This window comes from Eleginops maclovinus, chromosome 23, assembly GCF_036324505.1.
Source record: "Eleginops maclovinus isolate JMC-PN-2008 ecotype Puerto Natales chromosome 23, JC_Emac_rtc_rv5, whole genome shotgun sequence".
Taxonomy (NCBI): domain Eukaryota; kingdom Metazoa; phylum Chordata; class Actinopteri; order Perciformes; family Eleginopidae; genus Eleginops; species Eleginops maclovinus.
This window is the reverse complement of record NC_086371.1, coordinates 10892004-10906230: the sequence shown is the minus strand read 5'-3', so window position 1 is coordinate 10906230 and position 14227 is coordinate 10892004. Positions and strand designations below refer to the sequence as shown.

General features: G+C 39.5%; 2 protein-coding genes across 2 annotated transcripts; both read right to left on the bottom strand.

Annotated features, from left to right (window-relative positions):
* Nucleotides 1–815: 815 nt before the first annotated feature.
* Nucleotides 816–6374, bottom strand: chic1 (cysteine-rich hydrophobic domain 1). The gene is made up of 6 exons (XM_063876231.1): nucleotides 6213–6374; nucleotides 4898–4952; nucleotides 3726–3881; nucleotides 3302–3358; nucleotides 2769–2828; nucleotides 816–2216 (listed from the first exon to the last, which is right to left on the bottom strand). Exons 1-6 carry the CDS (start codon nucleotides 6356–6358, stop codon nucleotides 2166–2168), a joined length of 525 nt encoding a protein of 174 aa, XP_063732301.1. The 5' UTR covers nucleotides 6359–6374; the 3' UTR covers nucleotides 816–2165.
* A 1318-nt stretch (nucleotides 6375–7692) lies between these two features.
* On the bottom strand, nucleotides 7693–11114 carry cdx4 (caudal type homeobox 4). The gene is made up of 3 exons (XM_063876949.1): nucleotides 10473–11114; nucleotides 9092–9237; nucleotides 7693–8275 (listed from the first exon to the last, which is right to left on the bottom strand). The coding sequence occupies exons 1-3, from the start codon at nucleotides 10906–10908 to the stop codon at nucleotides 8042–8044; spliced, it is 816 nt and encodes a 271-aa protein (XP_063733019.1). The 5' UTR covers nucleotides 10909–11114; the 3' UTR covers nucleotides 7693–8041.
* Nucleotides 11115–14227: the final 3113 nt, after the last annotated feature.

Genomic DNA, 14227 nt, shown 5'->3' with positions numbered 1-14227 from the left:
CATTTACAACCTCTCCTCCAATAAAAGTCACACTCAATGGAAAAAAAACGTGTTAAAAGTAAAAAACCGGCATTTAAAACTACACGAGTTAAAAATAATTAAGTATAAGACACATCATGTAATCAAAACTTCCAGAGAATAAATATACTTTATGTTGTAGGACCAGTTTCATTAAACCTAAACCTTAAATATGTTAAAAGTACACGATTTCCCTCTGAAATGTAGAGTAGTACAAATATAGCATCTTTACTTCATGTGTCTTAAAAAGTTCCTCAGATGTTATTGTTTTTAATCAGTTTAAGATGTAGGCTCTTTTTTTTTAGATAAACTCCTTATTGATCAACATATTAAACTCTCTGGCTGAATCTTAAAGTAGTGGTTGCAGCTTCAGACCTTTGGAGCAGTGGGGCAGTAAAACTTCTGTCCAAACAGGGAAAGGCTGTGAATGTGAAAACAACAAAAACAAAGGACCATAAAACCCACCAGACTGAAGGGTTTCGGGGGATGTGGAGAGATAAAGTGAAGACACGGTCCAGTTTCCTCTCACCGCTGATGCCTAACGTTAGAAAGCAGCAGCGTGTTATCGTGACAACATCCCTGAGTTTTATAAATGTGTCGACTAATTGCAGACTGTCTTGTTAAAGTTAACGATTCCACACCTTGTTAAACATGACAAATAGCCACATTTCTGTGGTGGGGCAGCATGCCTCGGTCGATAATGATCTGCTTTTTACAGAGATGACACATCATTACCTGAGAAAGATGGCAACACACAACAAAATGGGTTTCAAATGAAATAAGGAAGCAAAGAAAACTCAAAATCAACAATTTATTCTCTCTCTCTCCGTAGGGATCAGGTCACCAGGACAAACGTTTACAGGAGTTGTAACAGGGACAATACTGGAAGGAGGATTTTAAATCTCCTTCGTACAAGAGAACAGATTTCACCCTGTCTTCTCTGTGGTTCACCAGCTACTCCAGAGGCACTAACACAACGCAATGCAGCAATCTGTGGTCTAAGATTCAGGAAAATAATACAACACTGGAGAGAATGACTGGAACAAAGGAGGCATCTGCTCGATACGCCATGCACTGATGTTTCCCAACACATCGGGAGGAGCAAACACAGCACAGGGAAAAGTATAAAACTATAAAAAATAATAAAAACGTTAATGATTTTTTTTTTAAAACCTAAGTTTAACACATTTTCTTCCATCAGAGATGCAGCCATCTCCAGTTTTATTGGACGACGACTCGTTTAGTGTCATCTTTATTGGCAAAAAGCAAATGGTTACATGCACTGCTGCGGGGGACTCTTCAGGATGCATTACCGTCCAAAATCCTGATTTTCTACTGGGCTTAAGTGCAATAAACAGTCCTAAAAACTCTGGCATCAAACAAAATAACTATATGGCTTACAGGTAACAGGTCCATATAAACTACAGAGGTACATAGACATCTTTCATTAATCCAAACTATGGTACAGCAATATATTGGCAGAAAAACTAAAGAGCTAAGTAACTTTATGTAAACAATAGTATACAACTGTACATCTTATTCTAACATTATATTTACAGGTCAAGTTTCATACTAGCTAGTTCCCAGGTACAGAGGGTCAAATGTAAAGAGAGAACACAAGGTGAGGACGCACACCGTACGTTAGGCAATGTCAACCATCCCATCTTCTTGCAAAGAACTGGATTCCAACCCAACAATCAGCATTTTTACCGACACACTTGTTGAGTGCCTTCCTCCCTCCTCTTACATGTTATTTAAAAACAAAAGGTCATACATAAGGCAAGGACCGTTTAGGAAGGTGGAGGCATCACATTCTTTGCAAGGGATTACTGATATGATCGATGGGATGAGCTGATGGTTCTTTGGGGTAAATGCACTTTTGGAGAGTTTCACTTATTTGTCACATGTAACAAAAAACAACACATCCGAGTGCAACGAAGGGGACATGTCTGGGTCTGTCGGGAAAATGTGCAAAAATCTGCTCTAAAGCAAAGTGACAGTGTTGCAAATTCTAATGTACAAGGTACTGGGAGATTTACGGGGTCGTCACGAGAGACAGCGGTGCAGACCCTTTTTCCAACATACTGTATATACAAGGCACTAAGGAGAAGATTCAAGGGCCACACGTCCAGTCTGTCAACGGCTCCTCAGTCCGGTCTGAATATAGGATATTTGGGTAAGAATTCTATAAGAATCACCTACAGAGAGAAAAATACAAAACAAATCATTATTTTAAACGACTGCAAGATGTCAAATCATAGCGGCAATGCTTTTTAAATTGGTCCCGTCATTTCTTAAGACGTTTCTTTAATACACACCATGTAATTTTGTTCTGATTACAAAAATAAATGAGACAAACTTTCAGCCTGAGCAACCCTATCTCCTTGAAATTATGCCATTTATTTGCAACAGCATTTACCCTTTCAAAGAAAATGTTATACAGAAATTTGAGCTATTTTTAAAAAAAATCAAAAATGCAAAACATTTCCTGACTCTTATCTTCCCTTTCTTTATCAGATATAAAGTAAACTATAAAAACGTGTTTTGGATTGTCAAACAAAACAAGATACTTAAATACCTTGGGATCTGAGAATTTTAACTAGGCATTTCTTTTTTGAATTTTAAGGATATTTTATAGCATTATTCATCAATGAATCATTAAAAATAATTGCTGATTAATCACTTCTATAAATATTTAAAACACTTACATAGTTATACAGTAATTACCCAATAATTCATTGGCTACTTACATATTCCATCATATTACTGCTTTCACATTTTCTTTTGCTGAGTTTCCAGTGCAGCCCCAGCTGATCAGGGAAGAAAAGACACAGACACAATGAATGACCATCTCTCTCCTTCTCAAACAGACACAAAGACACACATACAAACACACACACACAAAAGAAAATCTGTCTGAAATCTCCCCTTCAGTGTCGGGGGAATTTGGGATCAGGGCTGTCTGGCCTGGACGGGGTCAAACTGTGGCCAGACACCCTGAAGAGCTTCCTTTATTCCTCTGCACAACTACTAGCAGTAATTTGTTGCTGCGAGACAAAACAAAATTAACACGGCATTTTACTGCTTTTACTGCTCTCATGGTCCTCCCAGACCTCCAGCTCCAGATCTGACTCAGCTCTGAGAGACTTGCGTGGCAGTTTAGAGTTTACAAAACAGATTAATGGTCATTATCCGTCACGATGATACTCAATTTACGCTGCTCACTGACACGGACACTTAAGCACTTTCACACAGGTGCTAAAGGGCAATCTGTCTCTCTCACCTTGTGGTATAACCGGTTATTTTCCCACTCTAGCAACTTATGAATGGATCGTCTTGTCTGTCAGAAAAGAAAACAAATATGTGTATATTAATACGAGTAAAAGTTACACTTCAACAGGTATCAGTAAAGCACCACAGTGTCAGGATTTATGGTCTACAATCCTGATTTACCAGCTGGTAATTTCCACTTTGTTGCCATCAAATCTGAGTGGTAACACCACCTTTAAATGACACACCCTTGAACAGGGAGCTGTGCAGTGCAATGTGTTATTTCTCCACAGAGCCACTAATTGAACAGGAGTTGTTATTACCCTCTACACTCGGAGCAATGCGTCTGAATTGCTATAACAGCCCCTGAGTAATCAGCGCTGATGTAAGGGAGAGTTAAACTGTCCTACTCGTGTCACAGAAGGTCTGGGACTTACTCTCTTGTTGAGGCAGATAACAGGCCATAGACTGCAGCCTACTGTACAGCAGCAGCACAGGCAGCCGCAGAGAAGCCACTTCACATTCACAGGCAAATTCTTCTTCAAGCAGGCGTTCACCCTGGTAATGCTGGTTTTGAATTCCTCTGGCGCCACCTAAAAAAACCAAAAAGAAACATTGTATGTGTGCATACCAAAATATAATCCTAGAGGCTATATGCAGTGGGGGGGTTTATCAGACAATTGAAGCAATAACCTAATTACTAAGTGCAAGAGGGGGAGAGAAGTGTTTGTAGGTGGTGCTGACATGAATAGATCCCTAATTGCTCAAAAGAAAACCTGTGCACAAAGATCAAAGAGCTTTAGAAAACCAACAGGTAGATATTTGCAGATGTTGTTCAGAGATGAGATGAGATCTCTAAAGACTATGCCTCTGATTTGCTAACCTAGCTCCAGACTGTTCAAGGCAAGGAGGGACTCAAAGGAGAGATAAGCTCAGTGCCTGTGGCTGCGCCGGCCAAACAACTTGAATGGATGCTCATTCCTCGCTGAGTCTGTACGCCATAAAACAGGGGTCGTAATCTTTTATGACAGGATGCAAAGGTCTCTTTGCAAACAGCCAAAGACCTCAGAATAAAGCCCAGCAGGGCCTGATCTGCAACCTTCAATCATCATAATTGTGACCTCATCCATCACATGTCACCCCTGGTCACAATACTGAAGGTACTTTTTATTGCACCACACTTCCCTCGGCCTGCTCTTACCCCTCCAGCCTTTTTGTGTTTCTGGGTCCGACCCAGGAAGCTTTCCTTTCTTGTCTACGCTAGAGTCTTCATTTCATTATTTTATCACCGGGAGCCGGACCCTCAAAAACACTGGGGTCCCTGCCAACTGATCCCCATAGACGGCTTACTCATTTACAGAGCCGGACAGCAGCACATTCAGGCTCTTTCTATACACTGTGGTGTGTTCCTTGAAATGCAGCTCCGTCAGATCAAAACCACTCGGAGAGGTTTGAATGGGGCAGTTTGGGGAAGTTGGGGCAGTTAAAGGAGCAAAAGAACAATTGGATCACTGTGGCTTTAATTGCTTTTCAAATTCTTCCTACTTGGAATTGAACACAAAGCAGCATGTAGGAATGAAGTGCAAGAAAGCTGAAAAAGCAACTGTACCTTTCCCGTGAGAACAGAGGGAAACTCTGTGTCGAATCTGTTGCTCAGTCCAAACCTGGAAACAGACATAATAAATGTAAGCATTGATGGGAATAAAAATGTACCCTAAATTAGAACAAAATATGCTTTTACTAGGAACATTATAAGAAAATAAATCGTGCAGAGTTAAAACATATATATAGATTGACATGTGATCATGCTTAATGTGCTTATTCACAAACAATTCAGTTTTAGTCTGCAATTGTGAGGAGTGGTACAATAAATCACCCACACGTACACATGGATGGCACGGTGAAGAATTATTTCTACACTAACTCTATATAAAGATAATAAAGCTGAGGAGTCCGGATGAGTAAGCAAGGACTTAAACCTTCCACCAAAAAAAGTACAATTTAAAATAGGACGAGCTTCCCATAGGATGTCAGTGATTTATATATTTCTCACTGCAGACTCTAACTTATAAGAAGTGGGCATATTATCCACACATTTATGAAGAGTTGTCATTTTCAACTGGAATTGAAACAATATATAATATATCGGAACACTCACAGCGGCCAGGGATAAGCTCTTTTGGTCTGTTAGAGGTTTATCTTGTTGCTTAACTTTGCTCATGTCTGTTTTTCGTGGAAAAGTCGAAGCTCAACCATAACGTTGTGAAAGGTAACAGATGACGAGATTTAAAATTGACACCCCACTATGTCTAAGAATACAAAGTAGGCTAAGAAGTGCCTGTTGCATCTTCTGGTCAGGTTAAAGCTATGGCTAATGTTTTGATGATCGATTGATGAACCTATAGCTTGTGGATTTTTGTTATGAATACATTTACTTAATAAAACATATTGGGGAACTAGCTATACTTTTCACCCTGTAAAGGTCTAAATCTAGGTAAGTTGGCTGACATCACCACGTAAACAATGATGAAACTTGAAAAAAAGGCCCACTTCAGACAATACTTCAGTCGGTGACATAGTATTGACTTTACAGACAACTTCATATATCCGGTAAAGATGTTTTATTCTCGGTCAAATACACATTAGTCACAGATTTGTAGCTAACGGTTTCTCACAAGTACACTTCCATACTCATCCAAATCGGTTACTAATCTACCGCGTTCATGGTTGCCATGGGGAAATATGACTGTTACCGTTAGATTGCAAGTTTAAAATGTTAAAGCACAGTTAGCACTTGGCTAACTGTTGTTGTGTTTGGCGTTAGCTAGCAGGCTACCATGAGCTAACCAGGCTAAAGGATGAAGATACCAAAACACAAAGCGTCTCTGGGGACAGACCGGGGCGACAAACACGGCTCTGCTTACACTGTGATGTGTCCGGCCCCTCGCATCACCACGGGCTCCGGACAGTATCTGGGCAAGTGTTCCTCACTCACTACGTGCTCATCCTCTTCGTCTTCCAACTCATAAATGGTATCAAAGTCCGCCATGTTGGGTAGTAAGACGCTCATGACGTCTGCGGCGGCGGGGCTGCGCACTGACGTACGAGCCTGCGCGCTGAGCCGGAGTTTATGGAAAGTAATGATAACCCTTCAGAGGGACCAGAGCTGAATTTATCACCAAAACTGACATGACATCTGTGACACGCGACTGATATAGATTAGTAGAATATATTTGACCCATGAAGTAATAAATGGCATGTATTACAAGTTTTAACATTTTTATTATCATCGGGGAATACACCTCTTAAAGACGTGGACATAGGTCAAAGTCAAGAAAAGTCACCCTCCCCAAAAAAGTCAGTCTAGCCACATTACAATGAACATGTCACTTCTACTAATTGCACTCTTTGAACCAATAACTCTTATCCAGCCTCACTTTAAGCAGCCAAAAACCACACCAATCCGACTATATGTTAAAATGTCTTCCCATTTAGTCTTTAATTAGATTTAATTTCCCTGTCATTTAAGGGAAAAGCAAAAGTCCACTCACTGATTACATAATGCCTTGTTTGGCATGTGTTAAATAGCCAAGTATATTATTTTAAGCAAGAGTTAGATTTAATACAACAGGTAGGCCTACCATTAACCACAAGAATGTTGATTGCTATTCGTTTGTGGACACTTTTACTGGTTGGGTTTAAGTAACGTGTGGGCAATTTCGCAGACTAAATGAAACAGCCTTGCAGGTGTTGGTAAACAAAACAAGGTAATTAAAAAGTATGGTATTACTCCTTAGATGACACAGTCTATTCAGGCATTGCATAATAGCCAAATAAAAAGAAATGCAAAAATACAATGACATGTCCTTTTGCTCGCTGGTGTACATTTGGAGATATGTTTTTGTTTTTGCTGATGTTTTTTTTTTAAGAGCACAATTAGGCTACTACAGTTTTCAAATAGGCAAAGTACTCAATGACATCTTGCATATAGTTATTTTTGATAATCTGTACATGGATTTGTAACTTGCAACAATGTGGAGTTTGCCGATACTGGAGGAAATAGCTGTATCTCTAAAATACCATAGGCTATACTCACGAGATTGCCGAGCACCCACGGAGATTTAACCGCACACACCGAGATTGTCGAGGGTCGGGCTTTAAACTTTTTAGAGCACCCACCGGCAGAAACATAAATCGGCGCCTATGATGGTTATCCAACACTTTGCAACATCCAGAAATAAGAAACAATGACAGGTGTACTGCAAAACAACATTTTATTTACATTTTGCCATCAAACGACCGTTCTACCCTATCATTACCAGCTGTTCCCTGCTTTACTAAAGCGGATAATATTGTGCTGAAAACGTGTAAATGATTTGTCAAGTCAAAGCCGTTTGCATGGCGAGCTACATACAATCCAGTTTAAAAACTTCATTAAAATGTCCCTGAATTCTCATTTTTATTCACATACACTTCTTCACATACAAAAAACGATATTTATATCTTATTAACTCACAAACAAATTTAAAGCTTTTAAGTTTGAAACACGTCGATTTTTTCGTTTTTTTAAATCCCCACGTTATTAGAACTATTCTATTAAAAAAAAGCAATATTTCAAGAGCCTCCAGCATTTCGTTGCTATAAATGAAATCTTTATCCACAGCTGGGTGCTTCAGGACGTGAGTTCAGATCCAAGTGTCCTGTCAGCGTGTCGGAGTGCTCAGTTTTGTTACATGGTCCGGAGTGAACTGTGTTACTGATTCACAGTCACTTGCTGTATATTCCTGATAGATGACATGCTGTTCATTCCCGGAGGAGGGTACATAGAGTTGTGGATGTCTGAGGGACTGAGCGAGCCCGGCACCGGCAGAGGACTCACTGATCCTGGGTCACTGTGCACAGACCCCCCGCTGCCGTCAGACTGACCCAGCTTCTTCTTGATCATTTTCCTCTCCTTGGCTCTGCGGTTCTGAAACCAGATTTTCACCTGAAAAAAGCGTAAAGAAAATGAAATGTAGTTAATATTTTGTGCGTGGGCAACATGATGGGTTTACCATCCAAGCAATTCCATAAACCAATTTACAAATATTTAAGAGATAACATTATATAAAAATGGATATACCTAGATTGAAAATGATTTCCTTAAAATATGTGTATAATTATTTAGAATAATTAACGTTGAATTGCCTTTATCTTTTTAGTAAAATTCTGTATGTAGAACTTAAAAGCAGAAAATACCAATATTTGACTAATAAACAGATCATTTCTGATAAAATCTACATGCCAAGTATTACTTATACAAATTAAAGTAATGAAATGCTAAATGACAGCTGGGTATGACATTTTAAAATATGAAATATGCGTTGTATGATTAACAGGCCTTTCAATTTTCATTTGTCATTGTTTTCTCTAAGAATTCTGAAAAACTGTGAATTTCGAAATAAAGATCAATACAATGTTTGTATTTAAGGATTCGATTACATTATCAAATATGAAAGAAATTAGATATATATAACAAAAGACAATTTATATGGGATTATGGTATTTTTAAATATATCCAAGGACATTTTATTTTGGTTTCATAAAGTAAATAAGGTAACCAATATGGAGTGATATGTTGACTGGTTTTCTTTATGCCTTACTCTTGTGAGTTACACGTGTAAATACAATCTTACATTTTATGTGGGGTCCATTAATGTTCATAAAGGTTACATGCATGCAACTCATATATTTTAACAATAAATTGCACTTTATTGAAGTAAAATAAAGCATGCAGAGTTATTTCGTTCTGATATAAACATACCTGTCTTTCCGATAGACCGAGGTTGACAGCCAGTTCAGATTTCCTCCTGATGGTGATGTATCTGTTGAAATGAAACTCCTTCTCCAGCTCCAGCCTCTGATGGTCTGTGTAAACTACCCTGTATTTCTCCTTTGTTCTTGTTTTACCTACAAAGGAAACGAAATACAGCGTTAACATTTGGTTGCTTTATTTGTTTTAGCTACCAGGCAGTTAAACTGGAAGATTTACACATGGCTGCATGCTAGGGCCGGCATATCTGCACATAGCATCTTTATTATCTGCCTTTTAAATCCACACCTCTCTGCTTTCTCCACAAATACGCAAATTGAGCCTTTTAATCTTACTTTGATGATAACTGTAGTACAGTGCATTTCAAACACTCAGTGATCAGATCTTCTGCTGACAAGTTAAAAAGAAACGCACTACACAGGAGATAGACAAACATCTGTGCACTGTTGGGTTTGTTTTACAGGCCTGTTAACGCAGTGTCAACTTTTTTATGCAAGTTAAAAAAAAATACCATACGATTACAAATTCGAAAAAAGATGCACATCTATATTCCCCCAATAATAACAAACGGCAAATTCATTTTATAGATTTAAAGTAGCTGCACAATTAACGAATATTACATCTGTAATTTACGCCACTGTAAAGGCCTACAGTTTGTAGTACTCCATGTTTCAGACGCAGGCTGTGAAAAACGTCACTCTTTCCGGTAATATAACTCTTGGAAAGGAAGGGAGGTTGGTGCATATCAAAGTGAAGAGGTGTTGAAAGCAAAGGCCACCGCCTGGATATGACGGATAACACTCCAAACACCAAACAATGTGACAGGGAAGTCGACCTCACATCTCCAGGAATAATGACATTAACATCACAACTGGGCCTGGCGCCGATTCCTCACACCTTTTTTTACTTCCACCACATAGCAGAAAACAGTAGACGGAGTTGCTGGCATGTAATACTTTCCCATCAGCATGATGAGATATTGAAACGCTAACAGCTACATGTCTCGTGCAAATTCGTTACTATATTTTGCATATTCAATAAAGAACTTTAAATATTCGAAGTCTGGTTATTCGGTTAAGTGTACGTAGCCAGCATTAGGCAAGTGTCAAAAGATCAGAGTTTTCCTCTTTCCATTTCAGTTTTTACGCACCGTCTACTTTTGCCATTTCCATCCAAATATAAATACTTTCGTCCCACTGATAATTAGTTTTTGTTTTAATTTAATTAATTGGATAAGGGAATGTGTTTTAAATGACAAGCTATGCTAACAAAATCGAATGGAAACACAAAACTTGAGTGCGTAAAAAGTCACTGTTGCGAAAAACAAGACAATCAAATAAACCAAGTGTGGCATAATGTTACAATGACTGACCTGTAGAAGATGATTGCGCAGTTTTACTCATCCACTGGAATGAATTGCGTCTTTCTCTATCAGGAGAAAGCTGTGCAACACTAACGTTCTCCGGCGGCGGCTGTAACACCGCAGATCCCGGAGGGTGCATGTGACTGTACTCGGATGGGCAGTAGGGAACCTGTACAGGAGAGGAGTTGTTCATGGGTGCGGGAATAGTATTAGGTGGTCCCAGACTGTATGCACCCCAGTCTTCCCGTGGAGCTCCATAAGTGGCTCCCCAACTCCCTGCAGACTGTGCGTGCGTTTCCATGTTTGGCACATGATGGTATCCAGTAAAGTCTGGGTACTGGGGTGTGGAAACAAAGTTCTGTGGAGGCAGATTGATGCTCGATCTTCTTACTGGCCCTTGGTGATACATGCCGGTTTCTTTATCCAAAATGTATCCCACATACATGATTTGAACAAAAAAGAATAAAATATAACAACAACAGCAAAGGGGAAGATGCAGCCTATTTCAAGGCAACATTGTAGCCCTGAAAAACGGTTAAAAACAATCCGTCTGCTGTTTTATAGTCCAAATGGGATCCCAGTGTGAAATGCGACGTAGTTCCAGTCTGTCTCCACTCTCACATGATGTGTCTCGGTTGACAAGATGGTAAAGGTATTACTAAGGCCGGCCTGACGTCAGCCAACCCCTCAACTCTTGGAGATTTGCATTCAAATGAAAGTGACCGGTGCTGCTGGCTCAGCTGTCCCCTTGCGCCTGTCCTGTAGCGCGTCATCACCTGGCAGTGGGCCTATCCGGAGCAGGAGCTCAGCACTCCTTGAATACATTAACACCACGGCCTATCAGCTGAACATGCTGCACAGACCCGCAATAAACCGAGGCAACACGTCCACATACGCAACAAACAAGAAAAGGCCTGTGCGTAATTGCGCAGAGATGTATTTTTATTACATTGCAAGCATTCACTTTCTAGTAAAAAAGGGTGTCAGAGCATGCCATATTACAACAGAATATAGACAACATGTGATGTTGAACGTTGTCATTGAGTTTTATCTTTCTATATCACAAAAAACCAACACGAATAATTGCTTTTGCGTAAAAGAAACTCGTATTCAACAGTTTCCATCCACGCTTCACGCCTAAATCTCGAGTTATTTGTTAAGAGATTCAATTGCAAACGAGGTGCAAAGTACGAGAGACCCTTTTTCTTTAAGAAAGCCGGACCTTTCGTATTCTGTGTTCACACCTCAAGGTCGCACTTCACAGCTAATTCCGGTTACAAGGAAACTCCAACAACCCCCTCTGTGACAAACAGCGGTCTCGACACATCAGTCACCGCCGTCTCCTTAAGTTACAGTGCATTTATTTTACAGTGATCGTGTATAATACGTCTCATGAGGCTCAGGGATTTAAGTTAAAAGTCTAGAATACGCGTTAGTTCCCTTGAAGTTGGCGCTTTTTCACTGCAAGCATGCACTGAAAACTAAATTTATTCAGGACACATTAAGTCTATGTAACCACAAAATCACTGAGCATTGTTCTGAAATGGTTGAAGACTCATCTTACCATGCTTTTTTTTGACATTTCAACTTCAGGCCTTAGTCTGAGCTTTACGCTTATGTACCTATTCATAATTGTAAGATGACAACATTTAAGGAGTAAAGTTCTTCTTCTTCCTCTTCTTCTTCTTCTTGTTCTTCTTCTTGTTCTTCTTCGGCAAATGGGCTTGTCTGTAAGTCATACATGCTGAACAACTTTTAATTGACAACACAATGTGGGAGGGACAGTCTATTCGGTTTCCTCTGCCTGTGACTGTCTGATGTGTATGACTGTCAGCTGTCTGTCTGTTTAAAGACATATCAAGTATGACACAGTATGAGATTTTTGTACATTGTAGTGCTAGAAAAACAAAATATCTCTCCGAAAAGCATTCTCCAAAAGAAAACAATGTGTGTGCTCACCTTCAAGACTTTCCTCTCAGGATGATGTATAACACTTGCACAAAAATCAAATTGATTGAGGAGACATTTATCATTTTAAATCTTACGTTTTTTTCTCAAACTACCTCCATAAGGGTTCTCATACACAGTATACTTCACCTCTACACTGTACTGTATTTGATCTCAGAGTACTTTGTCCTGTATTGCTGTTTCCATGATGTTAAGCTTGTCAAGATTCATTGCTGCCCTCTTGTTGATGTCTGTAGAACTACCGCTGCTGTCCTGATCAGTCTGATTGCACTACTAGTGGTAGAACTAAATAACCAATTCACTTAATCACTCACTCACTACCACACTTACTTAAAAATAACTCAAATGCTGTACTGAAGTATAGGTTTTAGCTTATTGTACTTTACTTGGGTATTTCCCACTTCTGCTACTTTAAACTAAACGAGGCAAATATCAGACAACTCAATGATAATTACACCAAGCATAAGCATCAAATCCAGCAGTGGCTCAGTCAGTAGGGGCTTGGAATGGGAATCGTAGGGTCGCCGGTTCAAGTCCCCAAACAGCCTTGAAATATGGAAAGTGGACTGCTACTTGGAACAACCCCTGCTGTGGTGCCCTTGAGCAAGGCACCGAACACCTCCAATCCCCCCTCCCCATTGCTCCCCGGGCGCTGCACAATAGCTGCCCACTGCTCCTAGTACTAGGATGGGTTAAATGCGGAGGACCAATTTCACTGTGTGTGCTCTGCTGTGTGCATGTATGTGACAAATAAAGAGGGTTTCATCCTCCAATTCTAAATAAGGTTTTAAAGGGAAGACATTCACAAGGCTGTGTAATAAAATGATTATAATATTAAAGTAATGAACACATTAATATTTTTCATTATTGTGAAATGGGAAAGTATGTTTTAAGTTTTGGTGTGTGTGAGTATTTCAGACTGTAGTATTGCTACTTTGACTTAAGATAAAGATCTGGCTCCTTCTTCCATCATTGCTCACCTCTCACTGGACTGTTGAGCTCATGTAGGCACAAACACATTCGTAAAGGTTGAAGCTGGTTAAGGTGAGGCTAATTGTAATGCTGTTATATAAAACTGGATAACTAACCCTAACCCTAACCCTAACTTGAATGCACCCCCCCCCCCCCCCCCCTCGGACACACAGATAATTTATGAATTACCTTCATTTTTTTGTTGACTTTACTTTTTTATATGAATCTGAATCTCAACAAGCAACTTTCACTATTACATAAATGCATTAAAGTAAAAACAATGAAAATACTCTTTGTAAAGTTTGAATATCTGAAAAGTGTGACTGAAGATACAGCTCTTCAGTAGATGCACTTAGTTGCTCTCCACTATTGAACCTCAGTGTCAGGAATCAAATGTAATCTCAACAGTAAAGCAATCCTGGCTCTATCACACTTCATATGGACTCACTTAAGCTATCTGGTGTGTACGGTTTAATTCATATACATTCTGACATTACTGGCACACCTTTTTAGTGTTAAAACTTTTCTTATCAGGGTCTAAAATGTGTTGTCTACCAATTTGCATTCTTCCCAATTTAAATAGTGTGTAAAACCATGTTTGTTGAGCCTTTGGATGAAGCACAGTGAATACCCTCCATGAAAAACTGCATGTGTGTTCACTAGATGGCGCAATTGAGTTAGTTATAAACTGTCTCAGGATTTGTGATGAATGTGCAGGAATAAATTCATTACTGTTTTGAACCGAAGGACAGAATACAGTATTCAGTCAATTGAGTAGATGTATGGATGTATGGGAAAAGCAACACATATGCATAGTAGGAGGG